This window comes from Symphodus melops (assembly GCF_947650265.1).
Source record: "Symphodus melops genome assembly, chromosome: 12".
Classification (NCBI taxonomy): Eukaryota; Metazoa; Chordata; class Actinopteri; order Labriformes; family Labridae; genus Symphodus; species Symphodus melops.
Window position 1 is genome coordinate 11,277,383 of NC_136702.1, and position 24,853 is coordinate 11,302,235.

The following is a 24,853-nucleotide window of genomic DNA, read 5'->3' on the forward strand; positions in this document are numbered from 1 at the left end:
ATGTAGAAAAGATGCGTTGTGAGATAATTACGCAGGCACTACAGTTTGCCTTTACCCATGAGGCACACAGATCTCTGTGGGATACTGTATCCCATGTGTGCAGCCCTCACTTTGCTTCCTCCCTCACTGACCCACTGATAACCCCTTTGCTTTTACCAGTCAGCGTATATGCTCATATTAATTAAGTGTGTTGACTAGAAGTGAGGTGCGTACAACAATGATATTTCTCACATTAGTTATCATATAACTGTAAGTAGTCTTAACATGAAAAGCTAAACAAACAACACACACACAAAAAAAAGTGTTTTTCTAACTTCATTTTTGGTGAGTAATGGCTGTCTTCTGAATGGTTCAACTGTATACTAGCTGTGTTGTGAGTAATGGATACACTCTGCAAATTGGTCTAATGCTGCAGTGATCTGATAAAATACAGCAGACAAAGTGCTGTGGCCTCAGGAGTTCTGTGTTTATGCATGCACAGGTACAGGAAGAACAACTCTCCAAGATTGTATTACATGTCAGTTTGAAAAGTCAGAATTGCTACAAATGCTGACTTAAGCGAACACTTACCTCAGAGCTCTGCAAAACAAGAAAAACTTACACTGCCAGTTTTTATTGTGCTTTATCCTGTGTAGGCAGACAAAGCTAAAGGAGTAAAAGGGTAACCGCCAATGTTTTTCACCCTAAAACACAAACCTGAGTGTGGTTCTAATGAAGTAAAAAATATTTATTCCATCAAAGAGCTTATTATCATAGCCTTATAAGCTGTCTGTCGCTTTTTTTGCAACCAAATTACAAAATCACATAGGAGTATAAAATTATCTTAAAATGCAGGACCATGGACAGCACCCAATTCAACTTTACCTCATGCTGACTTCACAGAAAAAAATATGTGAAACCTTTACACCATCAGATTGGATTCCCAAGGTAGGAAAAAAAAAAGCTGTCAAAGAAATATGATTAATGTCTTGTATAATTGTGAATACATCTAATAATTGTACCGAAGAATATAAACATTTTACCCTAAAACACATCCGTAGTATCTCCTGAGTGTACGCGTTTCATATGTTCAAAGGCAGTGTCTGTGAGTTGAACCTGAATGAGATTTAACATACTTTATTCTTTGCTAAACCTATTTGCAGGAAAAAAAACAAAGACCCCAAAACGTGGTTCCCTGCACAGTATACTGCTTAAAGGTGAGTAAATCATCTTGTAAAATGACTTGTGGAGTGGATGTCTAAAAAACAGTGTTACAATAAAACTGTGTCCTGCCCTTAAAATTGTTCCACAACACCGACAATACATCAAGGTTTTATTCCCCAAAGTATCTAGCACTGATGATAAGCAATAGTTTAAAAGTTTTGCTAGCCCTAATATCTCACTTTCCTGAGAGAAGTCTGCCTCGACTTATCATCCCCTTCAGCACCCTGGACAGCTACTTGAAGGAGCCTTTGGCAGTCAGATGTCTTTAAGACTCTTAAAAGTCAAGCACAATGAAACAAGTGTTTTCAGTTATTTTGGCAGTATGAACCTCTGGCTTGGGGACAGCTGCGGTAAACTATGCTTACAACAATATAAGATGCAGAGAGATGATCTCTGTACAAGAAGTTTGATTGTCAAGGTTTGTTATTTCTGTGCCACCCCACAGGTGTGACAAAATGTTGGAAGAGTCAAGGAGATGTCACTCAAGTACAGAGTGCATGCATCCACACAGTCTTGTTAAAAGTTTGGTTGTATATGTACATGTTAGGTTTTTGAGTTGCTTTTCTTTATTTTTTGTAAGAAATGGGGTCAGAATCAGTTTTATTGGCCAGGTATGCTTCCTCACACAAGGAATTTGACAATGAACAAAAAAGAAACAAAGACTAATGTAAAAGAGTAATCAAGACAACAGTGCAGGCGTGAGTAGTTCAAACATGCTGACATAACATGCTAATAAAAGATGTAAGTGTGTAACAGATGGGTTAAGAGTGTGCATTTATTATTATTTAAGAGAACAATAATCATTTATTAAATAATTGTATGTACATTTAAAGTGCATGCTGGATTCAGGGCCACTAGTACTTCACAGCAGTTACAGTTCTGACTCTCTGTGACTGTTAAGAGTTCATCAGAGTGACAGCCGGCGGAAGAAACTGTTCTTCTGTCAGGTTGTTTTGCCATACCAGTGATCTGTAACACCTACCAGAGAGCGTTACAGATCACTGTACACCAGAAAAACTGGTGTTTTCTTGACATAAACTAACAAACTAATGGTATGTTTTAAATATCAATGATTATCAAATGAGTTAGTCATGATTTTAACCTGATGGTAGTCATTATTTCAACAGTTTAAGTTTGACACAAACATCAAGGGGCAATAGTCTTTGCATTTTGATAACAGTGCCTTCGAAATAAAATACAATATCACTTAAACTATATCATTTGTATAAAATGAATATATAATTTGATAAATAGTATTTATTAAATGACATTATCGCTTGGACATTGTTGGAAATATTGTTTGAGCTTTTGCTGAGAGCTGATGCAAAGCTAACACAACTGTCTGTCACTTTAACCAACAGCCTGATGATAGCTTGGCTTAGCATAATAGACAGGAAATTACAGGGAAAGAAGACAGTCTGGCTCTGCCTATGTCTAACAACATCTGCATGCCAACACCTTTAAAGCAGTTACATTGAAAAGAAATCCCCAAAACCGTCCCCAAAAAAGCCCTTATACCTACACAAAACGTCTACGATTTACATTTTGAATAAAAGGCGAATTAGTCAATGAATAAGCAAGGCATATAATGCGCATATCACCTAAACTGTTGCACTATTACTGAACGAATAACCTGCTTGTTAATTCAGTGTTTACTAAGAGGCTCGGGAATATTCTTACGTTTATCAGTGTAGTGCTTACACATACTTCTCAAAGCACTAACTATGCTAAATATAGAAATTAGGCAGCAGAACAAGTCACTGCATACTTCCAGTAATATGGTATAGCTATATATAGACGCAAGTTAAAATGCGTGAATATATGTAAGGTACATACTGGTGATAGATTAAATAACTGTCTTTTTTAATAAAATGTTAAGGGCAGTTTTAAGAAAGGCTATAACATTTGGATAATTTTCAACTTCACAATGTCACTCAGCTTGCTAGAGCCTATAGTATCACCCCTCACTTAACGGTGGCTGTCAACAGCAGGGAATGACACGTTTTGTTTGTTTTTTACAATTCAGCATATAGTAGTGCTTACAGTTTAAAAAGGGAGCGAAAATTTCGATAATATCTCTCTCTGTGCACGAGGCTTGGACTTATCCTTACAAGAGGTGGAGGGAACTAAGCCCCCTGGGAGCAACGTCACTCCCCTTGGCATATCAACCACTGCCCGCTGCACGCGCCCCACACAGCGCCACAGAGGACGTCAGGATCGAGCCCATCCTCAACGCGAAATGCTTTGCGAACTAAATCTATCTCAAGCAATCCTCCCCGATTCCCTGCGTTTCGGCGAGGAGGCATTCACACGTTCAGGCATACAAGCGGGCTAAAGAAGTCCTCGTGGGAAGTGGGAAGGTCATCGAAAGTGGTAAGACTGCTCGCGTCGACTATGGTCTGTGGTACAGGAACCAGCACAACGAGCCAACATCTGTAACTTCGGGATTTACTTGTAAAGAAGCTTTCAGTGGAGGTCGTGGGATAGTCCGTGTCCAAACATGCCTGTTAGAAGAGGTCACGTTGCGCCACAAAACACATTCCTTGGAATTATCATTCGGAAATTCGAGGGTCAGAGTAAGTATGTTCTTGATGTATACTAGCGTCACAGATAGAGGGGGGGAAAGTGCAAAGTAAACGTGGTGATAAATATACTGTAAAATAGAAATTATAAGGGACATTTTCAAGTTGAGAAAAAAAATTATTTCCATAATATTTTTTTCTTTGATTAAAAAGTCTGATCTGGTGATATTATCTTGTAATGACAATGAAAATGTAAGATTTCACTGTTAATTTTTTCCTGATTGCTGATTGTATTAGTGAGATGTTTTTATGTTGAAAGCTCTGAATTCAGTTGTAACACAGTACACATACTTTTACTTTTCTTTACAGATCGGAAATTTGTCATAGCAAATGCCAGGGTAGAGAACTGTGCGATCATATATTGCAACGACGGCTTCTGTGAGATGACTGGTTTCTCCAGACCCGACATCATGCAGAAGCCGTGCACCTGTGACTTCCTCTATGGTGAGCTGACAGACAAAGAGGCCATCAGCCAGGTGTCCCAGGCGGTGCTTGGTTCTGAGGAGCGCAAGGTGGAGATCACCTACCACCGCAAGGATGGTAAGTCAGTGACCTGGCATGAGAGTGAGGCTTGTCATGGAATGCCTGTAAGCTGAGAGGGCTCTTTTGTGACGTGAGAGAGCACCTACTGAAAGTCCTTACTGTGTCTACTCTGCGATGTGTGGCCTGTCAGTCTGTTTCTACCCATCCAGCATTAGTAACAAGACACAATCAGGAGAAAACAATAAGGGCAGTCAGCTCTGAAACAACTTCAAGTATGTAGTGAAAGTAGGTAAAAACAGATAACCTTGATCATCCTCATTTCTCAGGACTAAGGGAGAGAAATCTCAATATAGTCCTTGAATGACACACACTATATATCCAATATAGCCTTTTACTATTATCCTAATAAACAATGATTTTCAAAATAAACCCTTACAGAAAAAAACCCCAACATGAATTTCTGGTAACATTTTGTCTCTTTTGCAAAACGTGTTCATCAACACAATTGCTTGTACCACATTTGAGAACAGGTGTTCCACGTTACTACATGTGAACATGCGCTTATGTGAAATTTTTGAGGTTTTCCACGACTCACAATAACAGTTTAAAATAACTCATGGTGGAAATAAAAAGTATTATATTGATGTTATTGTTATCATTGCAACATTCAGTGTCAAACGTTTTGTTTGAGAACATGTTTTTCACACATTCCCCAATTCATAGAATTGTGTCCTTGGTGACAAAGGTGTGTAGTAAAAGTAGCTCAATTAAGAGATCTGATGAGGAAATTAAAATTGAATGTGCTTGTGAAACCAAGATACTCTACTTTTAATGCTACACTGGTTTGTCATTCATTTTTGTCTGTTCCTAGTCCTGGTATGAATGGCTCACTGCAGAGACGGCAATCCTGAGTCAGAGGGAATTAATATGATGTTACTGCTCAGTGGTATAAATCCCCCAGATTGACAGACTCCTGCCATGCTCTTACATGAGCTTTTTATGGTCAACATGACATAGCTGTACAGGATCAAACCAAAAGTGCTCCTCTTCTCGAGCATGCTTTTATTTTGTTAAAGAGATTGTTCGAACGAGGCCAACACTTTGTGATGTTGTTGCTTTGAGCACATTCTTTACTCTCAGATAACTTCCGATCCATGCAAACAGCAGCATATGAGGAGGGAACGCTGGGATATATGAAATCTAATATTTTATTTAATCACACAGGGAGCCGCAGCTTTAATTTTTAACCGTGAGTTTGATTAGATTCTGGGTCATGGATACATTTTTAATCTACCATCAGCAACCATCAGAGTGGACTTTATGTTTTTTTGCTAATCAGGAAGAAATCAAGAGGCAGCTGCTCCAACACTTAAACAGATTGCTCCAGAAATTCAAAGACAATTACACAAAACACTCTAGGGTCTTTTTTCTGTGGGAGTGAGTGCAGCTTGGGTTTTTTTTTTTTTGGTTTTTTTTTTTGACATGTGAGATTTTCAAAGCAACTTCTTTCAGCTCGTCACCCTCCTGTTATGCGCGTGTGCCTGTAATTTTTTTAAAGAAGCCTTCCAACCATCATCGCAGCTCTCTTCACAATCCTCCCCTGGTGTGAATCGCGGCTCAAAGACACAACTCCTAATACTTCTCAGAGGAATTTACAGTGAGCGTGTGTGCTCATGAATAAAGATGTCAAGGCTGACAGTGCAGTGACTGGGAATGAGCAGCTTACAGAGTAAATGCATTAAACTAGTATGGAGGACACTATCCACACGCTCCCTCTCTGCTATAGGGGGGGATGAAAGATTCATGGCATCCTTGACAGTGATGACAGTATTGATTGGAGTTCTTTGGGAAATTGAAGCTGATGGGTGGAAAGTGAATGTATTCCATGTGTCCTCTACTAACTGTGTTTCAAGTTATCAGCCCTCATGCAAATCAGTTAATCCTTTGTATTACACCCCCCCCCCCCCCCCCCCCAATATCCTTACCAGAATTCCCTTCTGATTTCTAATTGTTTTTCCACACAACAGATGCAGCCAATCAAAATGTTGTTTGAATTATCATCTTCAGTAATTGCAGCGTGACATAATCTAGTTTGTATTTCTCATCAATGGCTACAGTATAAAATCTTTAAAAAAAACGGGATTTGAGGAAGCCGTGTGACATAGGGAGCAACAAGGCTTGGGCTCTTTTCACTGCAAAAGCAGAAAGTTAAGCTGCTTATGAGTGTGCTTAGATATTAAAAGTGGTGGAACAATGGCGGCCGTGGGAGCACAGCAAAAGACCTTTGCCCACCAGGGCATTATTCGGTTAAATTTTTGTGAACAAGACTGCTTGTGTGTGAGACGATACCACACGCGCAGTCCTCCTCTGGCAATGATACATAATCAATGAGGTAAATGCTTTCCCTTGGTGGCTTTGTAGAGCTATCCTATTCCACGGGGTGTAATAATACTTTGTACCTGAATGAGTCTTAACAAAAGGAAGCTGACACTGTGCCAAGAGAAGTTAAATGGATAATGGCTACATAACAGCAAGTAGCTTAGCTAACCGTGCTGAATGAGCCGGGGACATGTTGTATATGTGTGGGTGCAGGGTTTCATGGGTGACTCCACACAGAAGGGACTGACAGGCTGTGCACCCCCCACCGGCTGAGGGGTTTTAGTGGCAGGGGGGATGGGAGGAGACACAGGGGGGCTACAGTGCACAAGGTGTGCTGTGGGAAACTTGGATGACCGCAGTGCAAAAGAGCACATCCATTTTTCATAACGCTCAGGCCTCTTTGGTATCTCACGGTATGAGATGCAACACAAACAGTGCTTTCCTCATCAGGTTTCATGTGTTTGATACCAATCAGGTTGTCCAAGTAGAGAAGTAGAGGTTACTAATTAAAAGCAGCACAGTGCCGGCTGCATGCATTAAGAAACATTTGCATATTTAAGTAATGGATGCTTTGCTACCGCCGCTTCCCGAACAGTTCCTTGCATGAGCCTCCAGACTTTTCCACATAATCACAGTGTTGAAACCTGGAATTCAAAACAGTATTTATGTTACGATTGTATTTGCAACAGTCGGTGTGCAAAGAACAGTCCGATATTTTTTTAGAAGCACTTGACATCGTGTGGATAAAATAAAGTTAGATGCGATAACGGGCAATAACGCAAGTGGACATTAAAGATTAAATAGAATAATCAAGTGACAAAAATAGAAAAAAAATATGAGGTGATTTAAACAATAATCTATAAAGAACGTATGCGTTTGTATAAGCCTATAAAGAATCTGTATTATGTAAATCAATGGTGATTGCATGTGTTGTTGCTGAGCCAAAACAAAGACAACAAACCAAATGTACAGTAGTGGCAGCGGACAGACTAAAGCAGCCAGCTTTAATAGCCCAGGGCCCAACCCACCCAGGTGCAAGACATCAAAATAATTGGTTCCACCCCTCTCCACCTGAAGGCACCCTCGATGGTCCGTGACACAGTCAGGGGTTGTCACATATTTCACAGAATAAATGATTTTGAATGCAATGTAGTATTTCCCCACCCCCTTCAAGGTATGGCCTCGTTGTGTTGGTGCATTCCAAGCAACTTGAAATCCTTTTTTAATTTGTAAGATGGTAACATATGGAGTAGTTGAAGCCTTGTTCAAGGCACCGTATGCGCAACATGAAATAAGATAATTAATTGGAGCTTTGAACACCACAACAATACACTTCTCACTTTAGATAGAATGCTCATCCAAAGGCTATTTTTATCCCATGTGATTCTTGCACTGGATACTTACTGGAGGTGGGACATGCAATCTAAAATTCTTCTCCATACCATCTGTGTGTTTCTCTTAATCACTCACTGTACTCTAACTTACATTTTTCTACCATCCATTGCATCCGTGCTGATTACAAACTAAACGGAATATGAGATCAAAGAGAGCAGAAATATCATGAATTGATAAACATAAACACAAATGAGATGTAGTGGTAGAGTCGGAGCTGGCTATTTATCCCTGATGGCGCCGAAGACGCTGATTAAAGATGAAATTAGGCCAGGCTGCGTGGCTCACAGCAGTCGCACTTAGGCGAGATATTGCCACAAGGGTCAAGGACTGGAAACAAAGGGTTAGTTTGCGTGGCCTCCCCATACATGCCCTAGTCCCGATTGGCTACGCCCCAGTAACGTTGCGTATTGGCTTTAGCAGAATAGCCCAGAACGAAAAACATGTCAGATTTCATTATACAAGACTTATTACCAGGCAGTAGTCTGGGGCTGTGCTGTTTAAAGCTTGGGTTGTGTGATAGCCCGCTGGTAGGAATATATAAAAATAAAAATCAGTGCTCAACAATATTACTCATGTTTCCCCCCTAAAGTAGATCAGCTTATGCAGATTAATATGAGGCTTCAATACATCAAAATCGAACAGCAGGGTTGAAATGAGGAATAGCTTCTCTTTTTGAAATAAGATTAAAAATACAAATGTAGCCTCATGTTGCGACAAAAAAAGCAGAAGCTACTCAGATATGGAAGTATCTGTAAAACATCTTACAGTTTCGGCACCACTCTGTTTGACCCGTACAGTAAGCCATCTATGCGAGAGTGTCCAAAGCAGCGCTTGATTAAGCAGCAATCTTTTAAATATTGATGATGGAAATAGAATCTTCAGGTAATGAAATTTCCATCATGAAAAGGTAGCTAGTCTTAATACACTGTCCATTCATTCAGGCAGGTGTAAATAACATTTCTTGGCTCACAGGGAAACCCACTATGCAAAGGACACTGTGCTACAAACTGCTCAGCTGTCAATAATTCTCAATATGTTGTGCAGCTATGGCCACGATTGGACAGTAATATGTTGTGACGAGATGATTATAGGAAGACAAGAATAGGAAGGTTGCAGAGTGTAAAACCCTTTAACAGCACTGATACTGTATACTAATTAGATTTTTTTTCTATTCATATTTAACAATAGCAATAAAATAAAAGATAGATAGATAGATACTTTATTGATCCCGAGGGAAAAAATTGAGAGAGAAAAAACAGTATAAGCATTGTTCTAGATGTTATAAGGTTAAAGGGATACTTCACACATTTGCATGAAGCTATGTATCATTAGAAACATGGTAGTAGTGTTGAATGGTCATGAATCCGGCCCTCATTTTGCCCTGAGACGAGAAAAATATGTTTTCTCATCTACCATGTTTCTAATGATACACAGCTTCATGCAAATGGGTGAAGTATCCCTTTAAGTTGAGATTTTGAGCACAAAGTTTTAAGACCGCAGATACAAATAGCTAAAACATGCAAAAATTAACTCACCCACGCTGTTCGAATAAATGTTGCATTAAGGTAAAGGAAGACATTTACCAATTTAAAAGGGGTAGCCCTGATTAAACTGACACGCAGCATTGCAACACGGTGACAACACAAACGGATGAAGACGCCTGAAATCCTGAAGTCATATCAGATTGTGTTTCACAGAAGCATTTTGATTACATTTCCATATTGCTGTAGATTTCGGCCATGGTCATTAGTGGTGTCGTTTAGTGTTCAAAGTTACTTTGATTGTGATTTGACTCAACTCAGGCTTTCCCAAACTTGGGGTCATGTGGAATTCAAATAGTGTCATCTGAACTGTTTATTCATTGATTAATAAAAAATATACTGTACCTTTAAATTAACTGACCACAAGCTAGCGTCGTCTATAATCAATGCCCAAACAAGAAACCTGCAGAGTCTCTGTCTTCCATTGTGCAGAAATGTCAGTCCACAATAATTTGCATGAAAAGCCTAAATGTAGTCTAATATGAATTTTTACTTCAAGTCAATAGAAAAACTGATAGAAACAATAGAAATACATTATTTTAGCAAAATGCTTCACAGGTATGTGTTTTAGGGTGTCTGGGGTCACCAGACTTTTGTGAAGTTTTGTGGGGTCCCAAGTTCTGGAGCTGCCGACTCAACCTCTAAACCCATGTGTTTGCATTGTTTGTGTAGATCACGTGTATTTGTCCTGCATTTACTGGTATTTAAATTGCTCGGCATTATGCAGGTTTTTTATTTTTGTGTGTTTTGTGGTCTTTTGTGCGAACTTTGGACGTTTTACCGTACATTTTCTGAATTTGAAGCCTGTTTCTCCCTGTTAATGTCTTTTGGAACTTTTCTATACTCTGCACTTTTTGGCCGCTGTAGTTGTCTGTTCATGATGAAGCTCTAAAGTTTAAATTTTTAAATTTAGGGCAAACAGCCTGCCATCAGAGTAAGAGGCAAGATGTATTCAATCGTTCCCCGAGACGAACTCTAGACAGTCTTCAGAGACTTAAAAAAAAGACATTAAGATGCTTTTTTAGCACCTTTTTCTGAATCGTTCTTTATTATGTCAGCTATGTTTACATAAACCTTTAGATGGGTTCAGAGCAGGAGGATGTACTTTCATAAGTCAAGCTTTTATATTGGAGATATTGGAAGCGAGAGAGAAAACAAATGATCAAGCATCTCCCTCTGTGGATGTAATATCAGCGTGCGTGACACTACACATACGTCAGTTTTTATGTTACACAATAAATTCCCGGGCGTTTTACTTTTTGAAATGATTAGCCTTCTGTGTGTTACACTGTGGTTCCAACACAACTTGTAAAAAGGTCCTGTGACAAATCCAATATTATTTCCCAGCGGATCTGAGAAAGAGCCTTGCCTTTACTTCACCGGTCTTACAACTTTGATCAGGATGAAACTTGAGCTGAGAAGTCATTTCTGCTGAGGAAGTTTGTCGGTCGACAGGGGCTGATCATCACAGCTTGAGAAAGTTGGAACTATTCATCATAACTCAATTGAAACAGTGTGACTTTTTAGCTTAGAATTTGTGTTATTTTATGATGAGATTAATTACAAACCTTAGTAAGCATATCAGTAGATCTATTTGAATATGTACCCATGATGTGATCAACACTGTCCAGTATAGTTTCAGAAGTATTAAAAAATGTGGATCTCAACTAGTATTAATTATGGCTAAAAGAAGTAAGGTTTAAAAAACATAAAAAAGGGCTATATCTGAGTCTTTACTGTTTGTGTTGGCTCTTGGCCTTAGTTTGAGATACAGTACAAAAGTAGACGAATAACAGTGAAGTCTCCAGATGTCTTCCTTCAGATCATACACAACCTTGCTAATCACATGGTTTACATCCACTGATTTAAAGTGTGGTGGAAAAGGCGTAGTCATTTAAAGTTCCTTTCGTTTATTACTCATGTACTTTGTGTTTATAAATGTGTAGAACGTAAGTTGTGTTACAATTCATTTCTGTCACTGTTGGGACAAACAACGTTTGTGTGTCTTTCTCGGAGCTTTGCCGTCACAGGCAAAAGTTAACAAAGTAATGTAGGAAACCGTGACAAAAACATTTTATCAGATCGGCTTTAAACCAGCACACTCTGTGCTATTTTAACAAAGCCGTTTGTGAAGAAGCCTCCCTTTCATCCTTTTCAGTAGAGGTGACATTCAGCAGGAGACTGGATGAGAGGGGACCCCCATGGTTTAGCCTTTAAGCATGACTATTGTTTCCCCATCTGCTGAGGGAAACTCCAGCCCAGAAATGCCTCTGCTGAAATGACTGTACACAGAAAAAGGAACTAAATAATTCACCCTAGAGCTCTTTTGTTTGAACTAATAGGACCAATTGGTATTTAATTTCTATTTTTCCTTTTTAAGATGGTTGTTTCTCAGAGCTTTTATCGTGTATATTGCATAGCTTTTCTGCTGCTTACATTGTCTGAAGTAGTATTTAAGGAAATGAACATGCAAGCTTAAAACCATGTTAAATGCTGAAAGCAAAAACATGTTTTTTATTTTTATGGCTGATAGATGCATTCAGTGGAAAAAAAGCACTACATATTTAATGCACCAGTTATGCTATACTGTATAATCCTCTCTGCATCTGTTTGTCTTTGCATTGAGAAGAAATGCTGACATCTTTAATTCTTATTACTTGCAGAGACTATAGAAGGCTAAACGTTTCTTAAAACAGCATGGCATTTGCAGATCAATAATAATTACAGTATAGTAAAGCATATCTACAATGGGTCACCTGTTCAAATCCTGATGAGATAATGTACGTATATATACTGTTTATAAATTAATTTATATTCAGAATAGAACAACACAAATTGTTGGGGAGAAAGTGGTCTGCTTAAATTAGGCCTGGGTTCGAATTCGACCTGTGGCTCCTTTCCCACATGTCATTCCCCACACTCTCCTTCCGATTTCTGACTCCATCCACTTTACTGTATCTAATATAAAGGCATAAAAAGCCCCAAAATAAACCTTCTCTGAAAGTTTAATTTCAGTTTAATTGTTTTATTAGTTTTAATTTTCAGTTAGGGAAGTTTTTTGGAAAGTATTACACAATTATTTCCCTCACTTCTACAGTTTCCACGGATAACAAGACAAAATATCCTTAAATAGTTTGACATATTTTGGAGATAGATTTTAATCACAAAAACTAGACTAATTCCTTCAGGATTTCAGAGATAATTAAAATTTGACACTAAATCACAATCACTCAGTTTTTGGTCCACTCTGAAAATTGAGCAAACAGTCAAATCAAAGAGATCAAAGACAGAACACAAACGGTTTCCTTTTATAGAAAGGACAATGTAGAATTAAGTGGAGGATTTCTGGGAAATGCACGAAAGTGCTTTTTATGAAAAGGGGATTTTCTGTGTAAGGAAGGACTCAAAGTCCCCTTGCTCTTCAAGCACAGCTCTCTTCCTCTCATCACAGCATTTTCAGGCACAAATGACACCAGCAAAGATGAGTGTGGAATTGTGTTATTATCCACAAACAGCAGCACATACACATACAAGCGTTTATTCTGCCGCTCTTCTCCACTTGATTCTACCTTTATTCTCGAACGCTGCACATTTTTTAAGTCACCCCGTATATCAAAATCACATAGTCATATTCCCAGTGGTGACAATGCTGCAATCCTTCTGGGAGATTTTATGCAGAAATCATTCCAACAGAACTCTGGCATGTTGAGGCAGAGTTTGTTATATTTAGTCAGACAGCGAGTCTACTGCTAATGAATGCTGCTGGCAGGGTGTCTGTGAGCCCTGCGGAGATTACAGCCACACTGGTAATATGTGTCCTCTGTCGGGAGGAGCAGCACAGCGAGTCAGACGGAAAGACAGACAGGCTTGAGAATGACAAAGGGACAGCACCATTTGCATATTTGCATTTTCATCTAGCTAACTGAAGTTTCACTAACTGATGAAACTTGTATATATGTAAAAAAAAAAAAAATGAAACTTCTTAAAAAATATGTTGTGTTATATCTGATTATGTGCTGATGATTGGAATAATTCCAAGTTATAGCACCGTTGCTGTATACAGTAGAGCCCTAATGTGTTGATGTTTGGGGAAAGTGAGTGAGTATTGCTGGGTACTTTCCCTTCAGGCATCAATAATAGCTTTCACTAACACAGCTTTAACCAGCGAGTGCAGTTGAGAAATCAGGATACTCTGGGGCTCCAGACTAAGTTTAGATCAAGGATTGTTTCCCGCTCCACTGCTTCACTGGATTCTCAGCTCGAGTAATTATTCCTATGAGCGCGTCGCAATCCTCTAAATTGGCTGTAATCTGCCCTGCCTGTTTGATCTATTCGGCTAAACCCTGCTGTCTGCACCATACTGAGGCTCTTGCATCACATTTGTCCAACCTCTGCAAGCGTACTCATTTTAATGCTATGTAGTGCTCATTAAATCACATGTGGTATACTTTAAAGTATGTATATAGGCACACAGGGAAATTTAACCCCTGGGCTTATTTTTATCTCAACCCCCTCATTTGTTTTGACATGCAGGCTTTGACCTTTAAATCAGATCAACTTCTCTGCATTTTCCCCAACATCGATGGGAAACCAGAAGGAGGTGTTTGTCATTTTTTAGATTTACGTTGGCCCAAGATCCAATGACTTTCCTGATCATTGTCAAAAATCCTCTCTTTTTTTGTCCTCCACAGGTTTAGGACAAAGGAAGTGAGAGAAGGCTGATAGGATCATTTATAATGCAGCTCTTTGGCATTGACACTGTGTTTGTCTTTCAGGGTCTGACTTTCAGTGCAACACTCACGTCATCCCGGTGAAAAACGAGGAGGGAATGGTGATGATGTTTATCTTGAATTTCGATTACGTTGTGGATGAGGAGAGTGACAACTCCACCGAGAAGATAAGCCCAACGTCACCCACAAAGTCAGATCAAAGTGAGTATTTGACATAGAGGTCTCCGAGCACGATGTTAAAAAGGAGATTCAACAGTATTTTAATGGAATAGAAATACAAAATGTACATCTTTTTAATTACTTACTGTACACCAGCATATATTAGTATAAACAAGAAAGTCCCCTCTTTTTAACAAAGGGCAGTTGAGTGGACAGCTGAAATTGAGATAATTCATTAAATTAGCCCTCTACATCTGTTAGTCACTAATTAAGCACTAGAGATAATGATTCACTTCCCTGGCCTGCTTTGTGTTGCATCCAATCATGTTGCAAGCGCTTTTTTTGTTTATTTAATTTTTTTTGACATGTACATGATAATGCATGCAGGGAATGGTGTTTACATAACCCTGAGCTATAGAATAGTTCTTGTTTTATGCATAATTTACATTTATGTGTATACCTCACTTGTTTTATTTGGATGTGTGTCAGTAGGTGTAAATGTCAATCAGGCCCCTCCCTCATAGGAGGCACTCAGCATCTCTTCTATGACCGGAACTCAGCTATCCACTACACTCAGCATGAATCGCTCCAAGGCACTGGCATTCAGCTTGTGCTCTTGTGTGTGTGCGTGTATTTTAGGCGTGCGCGTGTGCATGCTTATGTGTATTCGCTCATGTGCGAGCGAGGGCCCGTGTCCACTGCTTACATTGCTAATCAGAATTGATTGCTTTTGACAGTGCTTCAGAGAGGGGACCTGTGGCTAGATGGGGGAGTTAAACATATGATGTGACTTTAGATTAGAAACAGTCTTGACTACTTGCACACATCACACTTAAAACATGACCTTTCCATTGTCTTTGTCTTCAACAGCCCTCAGATAACACCAAGGCAGAAGACTCATTTAATGCTTGACATGCTTTGACTTAAAGTGGACTTGAGGAAGTGATGCAAATAATTTGTGAGAATCACTTCTTTTGTAAACATACATTCTTTTTTAGCATTGTACCTGGAAAGTCCTTTTTTTCAGCATGTGAAAAGTGAATTTTGTATATTTGGGGGGCTAATTATGATCCACTGTTGACAGGAGACAATAAACTTGCAGGTGTCAGCGAGCACAATATTGAGCCTGGAAGAGAGTAATCCCTCATTCCCTGAGCTGCCATCTAAAACACAACATTCAGCACCTTCCAGCTGCCTTAAAGGCCCCAAACCAGAAACAATTGGTACAAATTACTCAGCAGAAGGGAACACTATTTGTTCCTTAGAGATTTCTTTTATTCTGTGAGGTCCACAACTTTACAGATATCATACATTCTTTTATAGAATCACCACTTTAACTTCTAACTTCAGTTTAATTGAATGTCTCCGTCACGATTTAGTTGTTCCCTTTTGAACGTTATTACTTGCTTTCTTACTTAAATCATGTTTCCACCAAAAGAAACCAGAACTTTTGGTCACATAAGGTATCATTCACAAGATTACAGTCTTGCAGCCTGTTCATTCTCCCTGAAAACATGAACCACCAGGAATTTATTTTTGAAAGCACAGTGAATATAAAATGCGCTTAGTACCAACTCAGTCTTCCATTCTCTGGTGAAGGTTTTTGCAATAGAAGTGCAACTAATGATATCATCAACAAGCTAGTTTCTGACATGATAGAAACATATTGAAGTTGCAGAGTACTTAAGTAAGTTTTAAAGAAAAATCCTTTCAAACTTTCATTTCCCAACCAAAGGAAGGTAGGCTGCAGTACCACAAACAGCTCCATCTTGATGTTTCTTCCTATGCTGCTACATTCACTCACTTTTAACTACAACATTTCCCATGGGACTGTCATGTGACCCTCCACACTCTTTTGTGACTAGGAGGTGTGAAAAAGCATGAACCATGAATCGATAGAGCTAAAGAAGCAACATATCTTCAAGACTAACACAAGTCGCACTTCTTTGGTTTGGTTTGTGGGTACCAGCCTTCCCTGCTCCATTCCTCCCTTATATACCGCACAGTACAGTATGTGTGCCTGTCCACTCACACACTTTATATTTATATAAAGTGTGTATTTTTGCTGAGTCAATAAGTTAAATTCCCCAAGACTTTAAGATACTGTCCTCAAACCCCTCAAGTCCTGCTCCTTTAATTTTTCAGACAAGACTGTAACTTCATCACCACTGTGGAAGAAACATTTCAAACTGGAATGACACAACTTGTCATTTTGAAATTTTAAAGTTAGGGCTATTCAAACAAAAGACTCATACCATAAGGACTCCAACACAATAACTGCTAAGCGTCGTCCGATTTTGCAGATATTTTTTAATTTAACTGATAGAATCGGAATCACCATCACTATCTACATGCAAACAAACAGACTGTTGTTGCCACCATTTGTGCTACAAATGCCAGAAAAAAGATTTTTGGCAACACAGACATTTTAAAATTTGATGTAAAGTCAAAAAGTGAAATAAAAAAGGAAAGCGAAGGTGTGAAATTACCCAAATGTATTCTATAATATTTTAGAGATTTGCTCTTTGTGTTCATCATATGCCTTTCTATACCAAATTATGCTAAACAGATGTTACATAAGCATTCAGCTTTAGCTCCAGTCAGGAGCCTTCTGTAGTGATGACAGAGTCTGCCTGCAGAGCAGAGACAGGAAGGTTATCCATATCTCCTGCCAGCTAAGGATGTCATTAGGTTCCTCTCCAGGAAACTTGTTGAGTGTCACGGCTCTATTGTAAGCGGCTATAGTTGTAACATCAGCACATTTGGACAGGGGATGGAAACAGATGGCGATGGTGTTATGTAAGAAGGGTGCTGAGAGATGGATGCCCCAGGAGTGAGGCAGGGTTCACTTTCACCCTCTTTCTATTCTTAATGAGGCAAAACTTTTCCTCTGTCCCAGGAGGTCATCGACATTTTGTTCTGCGTCTGTGAGGAAAACATGGCTTATGTGCATATGTTGTGTTCTTTTTGCAAATCAATGAGGCTTAAGGATTCAACTGTGCAACCTGCTCTGTCGCATGCGTATGAGCACTGAAACAAGATGCTGTGTTGTAATCTGGGTGAGGCTGTGTATCGGCATTATGTATCAGGATACAGGGGGGGAATACAAAAATACTGCTATATTTTCAAACGTTATGCAAGGCAGCATGTTATTGCAGATATATAGCAGACATTATGACTCTTCTTGTAGGCCTGTATTATTATTTTTTTCATGCTTTCAAAATAACTCCTGCAGATAGAAAAGACGCTGCGACATGGGCCTTTAACACAACACAACTTCCGTGAATCCTTGCACATAAAGGATGAACAATAAAGTGATTTTCTAATGAACGTTTTTTTGTATTTTTCTCCAAATGTTCAGGGAGGAGTCGATTCTTTCGCTTCCGTCAGGCAGCTTTTAGCCTAATGAATACCAACAAGCAATCTCTTCCACAAGAAGACCCTGATGCTGTGATGGTGGACTCGCCTAAAGAGAATGAGGACTCAGTGGCCCTGCAGAACTTCCCCTCACCCACAAAGAGCATTTTTAGCCCCATTGAGACCAATGACACACATGGCCTCATAGGCTCCAGCCACCACTCATCCCAGGCAAGTATCGGTCCTGAACCGCTTGACCATTCGTCCCCTAAACCCCCTTGGGAGAAGCTGTACCAGACAGAGCCCCAGCAGTCCTCTACCACCCTGTCAAACACCTTCCCCAGAGGCAGCATCAGCAGCATGAGGAGAGCCTCATCCGTCCATGAAATTGAAGGCTACAGCTCCAATTCCAAAAGTATATTCAGGGATCGTCATACGAGTGAAGGTATTTATGGATTTACTTACAGCTCCATTATTGAGTGTGATTAAGAATGCATCGTGGACACTGTATAAAAGAAGTGGGCAATGCAATGTCACCCCTTTTTGTGAATCCCCTTTTAAAGCCTTAAGCACTCCATTTTGGTTGTTGCCATTGTCTTTTATCTATCAGTGACAGGTTGCCATGTCCAAAAGTATAACTTCCTTTTTCTTCAAATTTACTTTAAATAGGATGGGACGACATAGCTTACAAAATGGGCATCATGCTGTATGAAGAGTGTAAAATTGCTATTGAGACGATGAACTCGTAAAAAAGTGTTAACGGATGAAACAATTCCATCATGTTTCATGCTATCAGACTTCTTTTTAACTCTTAGTCCGCCGTCCCCCAGCCCTGACTATTAGAATGAATGCAGGTGTAAGGTGCAACCACTCGTAGCGCTTGTGAAGGGAAAAAAATATCAAATATCAACCATACTGTAAAAAGTAAGGACGCTGTTTTGGTCATGCTGTACAGTTGTCATTTTTAAAAGGCTGTTGTCATGGAAACAACACGTGCATGCTCTTTTACCTGAAAAAAAAAAACACTTCACTTTTTAAACCAGTAGCTACGTCCACCTCTTATATACAATCCATGATGCGTACATGTTGTATCTCAACCATAAAACAACAAATGTTTTTTCCAATTAATTTTGTGTCGAGTTTTTTAAAAATGTTTTTCTGTATTTTCTGTCCATAAATGCTGTCTGTAGACAGTGGTAGCCGTGTCAGAGGTAATCATGTATTTCTGCCCTGTATTTCATTGCTCAGTGCTGTTTTCGAGCATGATTTCCAACCAAGGCAATCAGCAAAAATGCACTTCACAGATCCACGTTTGAATGACAGCTTGAGTGTGCTTACTGCACCTACTCATGAGAAAAACCTTGTAGACTTGTGTTTATTAGACAGATGTAGAATTTATTCCATTGCAGCAGTCTATACAATCATATCATGTGATTATATAAGTTTCATTTCTGCTCTCATATAAATCTTAGCATTTATTTTTAATTGATCTGCATGATCAATGCTTGTATCTCATTATATTCCAGTAGCTCTGCAAACAAGCTGTTTCATGCTATTCTAGCCATCAAGCATGCAGTATATGTGTGAAAATCCTTTATTGTTGCAAAGCTTGCCAATTATTTTTTTGTGAACAAAACAAAAGAAGGACCCAATTTTTACAATGGCATCCATGGTTTACCATTAAAGTTTAACAGATAAAACCATGCAGTAAGTTAGCAGGTATATATCAGTGATTAAAAACAAAGTCAAAGTCTAAATACCCAAACATAACTTAGGAAATAAAAAAAAGAACTGTATGGAATCCCATTTTCAAAAGGATTATCTAATCATTTCCTTAAGCTCCTTACCTATTCACTATACTATAAGTATCATAGGCTCCTACTGATTTCCTCTAAACATTGATTGCTACATATACGAAGTACTATGAATCAAAGAAATGAGGCATTCCTTCAATTCATTAATCCATGTCTGCAAAATGAAAAAAAAAACTTGATTGTTTCTCTCTAGTAGTAAAAGTTGCAGTAAGGTCAGATATTGAATCACACAGACTTCATTTGTATAGCTATCAGACAGCTGGTGGACTATAATATCAAATTGAAGCATTCTCATGAATTTTAATATAGATGTATGTTAGAAATATTGCGTATGATTCCTTGTCAATCTTAAAGACTATTATTAAGTTGACAATGATAATAAAGTGTATCAAGGATGCTAATGTGTCATTGTCTCTACCACCAGGCCCTTTTAACCACATGAAGTCCAGCCTGCTCGGCTCTACCTCTGACTCCAACATCAACAAGTACAGCACCCTCAACAAGATCCCACTGATAGCACTTCACTTCTCTGAGGCTACTGACAAGAAGCCCCATTCCCCGCCTACATCTGAGACTGCTATCATCGCACCAAAAGTCAAAGACAGAACTCACAATGTCACAGAAAAAGTCACACAGGTGAGTCAGGAAGAGTTACTTATTTTGGTCACGTAGAAACTGGTTATTAAAATTCTTCTCAACCTTATTTTTATTTGTAGCCTATTGTCCTTTGATGTCGCAATGGGTCATTTTACATAAAAAATCTTTGTTTCTGTGTGCACAATCAGCTAATTTGTGGATGGGAATCTAGCAGATGGAATCATCTGTCACTGCAGTGATGATTCCTTCTTAGGCCATTGATTTGTTTTCTGTTTAAGACGAGTTGGTAATGCAGGGAGGCATTTGAATTGTACATTCTATCAGGAGCTCACAGCAGGGATAGGTCAGAGTTTTTACAGGAGTATAGCAGCTAGAGATAATGCCTCTTTTACAGTCCTTCGTCAGAAATCTTCATTTGTTGAATGTCGTTGGGATGTAAAGATCATTTTAGTGAATACAACAAATAGCGAATCCTGGATAAAATGACTAACCCTACCTTTGAGGAGGGTTGTTGAATAGAGTTATATACTGACATGCAGAAACATGTACATGTTGTCAGAGATAAAAAAAGAACAACGGGTGAAGCAAGGATTACACATCAATCTCTGTTGCAGTACAGACAAGCATTACCAAGCAGTTTTAAATGCAGAGAAAATGAGGATGATAACTTCATTCCTATCAGCATTCACTGAAGGCAGTTGTTTTGAAAATGGAGTGAAAGGACATTCCACTGATCCCTCATGAAAGTCATCTTCTTACCCGCAAGCCTTAACACAGGTTGCTGACACCTCTGCAGAACTTCAGTAGGGATTCAATTTCTTGTTCAAGGGCAATGCATAAGATCAAAACTTCTATATGGGGAGGCAGGTGTCCCTGTTGACAGGACTAGAATGCCAACTTCTCCAAGGACAATAGGGCTAGTGTCATTGCAAATTAAAAGAAATAAAACCTGCTTTAATTCGTTGTATTTAACTTAAACTCGAAGTACATGTGCCTTTATTTTTGAGGGAACATCAATCGTCTGACAAATACATGATCAATTCATTGGGTGGAAAAAGCCATGCACAGCTAATTTGAAAACTTTGAGTGGTTCACTCTTCAGAATTAAAACAACAGTCCGAGTTCTTGCGTTTAGCGTTTTTTTAACAACCACGTAGGACAGAGACTCGGAAACCTTATATCCTAACGCCTGTCAATAATTCTTTCTCATTTATAAATAAACACGAACCATCATCAGGATTAAATGCTCTCCCTCCTTGCTGGCTTCAGTTGGGGGTTTAGAAAACACAGCTGAGATGTGACAACTGCACCCTCTTCCTGACCGCTAGCATGGGGACATCTATAATTCATGTGTGGGAGATATGGGAATGTGCTGAAATGAACAGTGAGACCTGCTGCCCTTTCCCTTACTCTTGCACTCTTTTCTGCCTTAAGCAAAGCCCCTTTTCTTTGTGTGCCAATGCTTATTAAGCCTAAAAACAACAGGCGAGCTGCCCTTACCTGGCCATCTTAATAATTTATTACCCAGTCAGGGTTTATTAATATGGGAACATTAAAAAGAACTGTTTACTCGCAAAAATATGTGCGCTAACATATGTCAGCACTTTTCTTAAAAGATGTTTTCCATGTTATCATCTGTACAGTGAAGTGTCTACAGTTTTTGCCAAGAGTACAAAATATACCTCTTGTAAATGTGGAACAACTCAGAGGCGCTGCTAGGACATTGGCAATCCAGCTGTCATGCTAGAGGGGATGTCTTAAACTAATACTATTTGACTGCAGAGCACTTATGCAGGGGTGTCTCAGTTGCTGTCAGATCAGACCTCCAAGTCTGTGAGCTGGTTGGATTACCTGGTGAGCCTCAGCAATCATTTACATAAGAATGAAGGAGGTGAAGCTTTCCATGATTAAACTGTCAAAAGGAAGATGAACAACAACAACAGCTTTTTTTAAAGGACAATCAATTATATTTTAAGTTTGAATGTTTTTATGTTATCTGTTGTCCTTTTGGGCTAAAAGCTTGACCAATATTAGAAGAATATGAATTTCAAGTGTAAGACCGAAGTGCATTTTTGAATTCAGATTCTTAGTTAATCTTCAAATAACGTACCTGTGCTGAGTGACTTTGGCTGACTTCTGCTCCCTGATACCAGAAACTGTAAACTACTCGAGCAATAAAAAATTAAATGAAAAAGTATTACCATTTTTTTAAAAGCATTTTACTCCTGTCCTTTATGGATGTATTTTGACTGCTTTTGTGGCTAGATTAGTACAGATGCTAACCCTTAACACCCAGCTATTCGGCCCTTCCGAGGTCCTGTGATCACCAAAGAGTGCTGGAGAAACATTACATTTCAGTCAGGAACACATGGATACTTCGACGCAATTATTTATATTTGGCGGTACGACTCTGAGGGATCTCCCTGCCCTTCCATGTGATTACATGATTACATGTAAGCATTAGGCAGGAACAGCACACATTCCTGCCCTTCCCGTGCATACAAGGAAAGCTATAAAGCAGGGAGATAAGCAGCAACCCCCCCAGAGCAAGCATCAATGACACGCATGACATTGATTAAGTCAGAATAACATAAAAGGAGGAACATGGGAGGAGGGGGGGAGCAAATGCACTTGCAAATGTGACTTACTGTATAGAGGGAGCAGAGAAGCATATGCAGGCTCGAGCAGTTTAAACATTGCAGCATAAGAACCATTTGGTCAATAGGAGGCTTTCAAAAGATCAGCTGCTCATCAGCCTATTCTTTATTTGGATTATTGGCAACTGAAAAGTGACATTGATGGTAGAGCTGAAACGATTCCTCGAATAATTCGATTACAAAAATTCATCGAGGAATTTTCGCTGCCTCGAAGCTTCGTTAAGTTTTTTTTTTTGTTTGCGCGTCATCAATACTTTGGTACGAGTATAAAACACGTTTAATGTAGCTGCAGCTACCTGCTCCTCTCTCTTACACACAGCAACACGCATGCACGCACGCACGCACACGCGGCGCGCCCCTTTTAACTTTTAGTCAGCACACAGTTGATCCGTGATCCATACGACCCAGTCGGGAACACGTGATCCGGTCAAACGGTCAGCTTTTCTCCGTTCACTCTCTCCGTGTTTGCAGCTAACATAACGATAGCAACGTCCTCTCACAGTCTCTGTCATAGACGCGTCTATGGTCTCTGTAGTCTGTGAGCGTGCTGAATGTACGCGCTGCAGGAGCAGACAGAGATGCAAAGAAGCAGGTTTGTAGGGACGACCCAAGACGAATTAAATTAAGCTTAATTAAGCAAAAGTATGATTTATTCGATTACTCGATTAATCGACGGGATATTCGATAGAATACTCGATTACTAAAATATTCGATAGCTGCAGCTCTAATTGATGGGCATGGGGTCTTCCATGAATTGAAGCGTCAGAAAGTGATGTGAGCCCAGTGATGTAAAAAAAACAGTTGATGCCAGGAGAGTATTTTAACGAGCGCTAAAAGATCTGAACTATCACAAAAAGGCCCTAGGTGGAAACATTTTAGATTATTTTAATTTCAGGTTTGAAAGAATACAGCTTTAGGTTTTTTTAATGTTAAAACACTTCTAAGTGTGTGAAAATTTACATGGATAATTGTTGACTGCTGCGCTAAAATTGCTGCTGCTTCTGGCAGCCACAATAAGTGAGATAATGGCATAATGCTATTTAGAGCAAAGTATTTTTTTCTGTTGGGGTGGAGGGGTTTCCATTGTTTTATTAAATGTGCTTATTTAAAAAAAAAAAAATACTGAAATTGATTATGTAATGGAAACATTTTGCTGGCTCACTTTTTGATAACTTTGGCTGATGCTAGCATAAATTGCTAGTTAGTTTGCCAACATCATATGATGATATCCAGGAAACCAGTTCTTTGTTGCTGCTCTAAAAATACAAGTAGTACAGTAGTTTGTATGCGGAAGCCATTATATAAAATTACTGCTTAGGCCGATGTTGAGAGAGAGAAGAAACAAGTATTTAAAAAGTTTGTATTGAATTTGTTTTGTGCTTTGCAAACTTCTGTCTGATATCTGATGCGATCTTTATCAAAACAACGTTATCCCCAACTATTCTGAACCTCTCTTACCACTCCCTCAGGTCCTGTCCCTCGGAGCTGATGTGCTGCCAGAGTACAAACTCCAGACAACCCGCATTGACAAGTTCACCATCCTCCACTACAGCCCCTTCAAAGCTGTGTGGGACTGGCTAATCCTGCTGCTGGTCATCTACACAGCAATCCTCACTCCTTACTCAGCTGCTTTTCTTCTCAATGACCAAGGAGAGCAGAAGAGGCGTGAATGTGGATACTCTTGCAGCCCGCTTAATGTGGTGGATTTAATAGTGGACATCATGTTCATCATTGACATCCTCATAAACTTCAGGACCACTTATGTAAACCAGAATGAGGAGGTGGTTAGCGATCCGGCCAAGATAGCAATCCATTACTTTAAAGGCTGGTTCCTTATTGACATGGTGGCTGCAATCCCATTTGACCTTCTTATCTTTGGCTCAGGATCAGATGAGGTATGTTATCTCTAATGCATACTGTATATTTTTTATACCTGCTTTTTCTTCCACGGCGCTT

At 39.3% G+C, this 24,853-nt stretch overlaps 1 protein-coding gene across 2 annotated transcripts in view; it reads left to right on the plus strand.

The window, feature by feature from the left end:
• The first annotated feature begins 3,309 nt into the window (after window positions 1–3,309).
• Window positions 3,310–24,853, plus strand: part of kcnh7 (potassium voltage-gated channel subfamily H member 7) — a 36,793-nt gene continuing 15,249 nt past the window's right edge. Inside the window, exons 1-7 of one of the 2 annotated variants that reach the window (XM_079356957.1) lie at window positions 3,310–3,779; window positions 4,095–4,325; window positions 14,359–14,514; window positions 17,834–18,274; window positions 19,020–19,040; window positions 20,068–20,279; window positions 24,367–24,792. In XM_079356957.1, the coding sequence (XP_079213083.1) occupies window positions 3,704–3,779; window positions 4,095–4,325; window positions 14,359–14,514; window positions 17,834–18,274; window positions 19,020–19,040; window positions 20,068–20,279; window positions 24,367–24,792 (1,563 nt within the window). In that variant the 5' untranslated portion in view covers window positions 3,310–3,703. The remainder of the gene's footprint in view (window positions 3,780–4,094; window positions 4,326–14,358; window positions 14,515–17,833; window positions 18,275–19,019; window positions 19,041–20,067; window positions 20,280–24,366; window positions 24,793–24,853) is intronic. The other variant, XM_079356958.1, reaches the window with a different exon arrangement.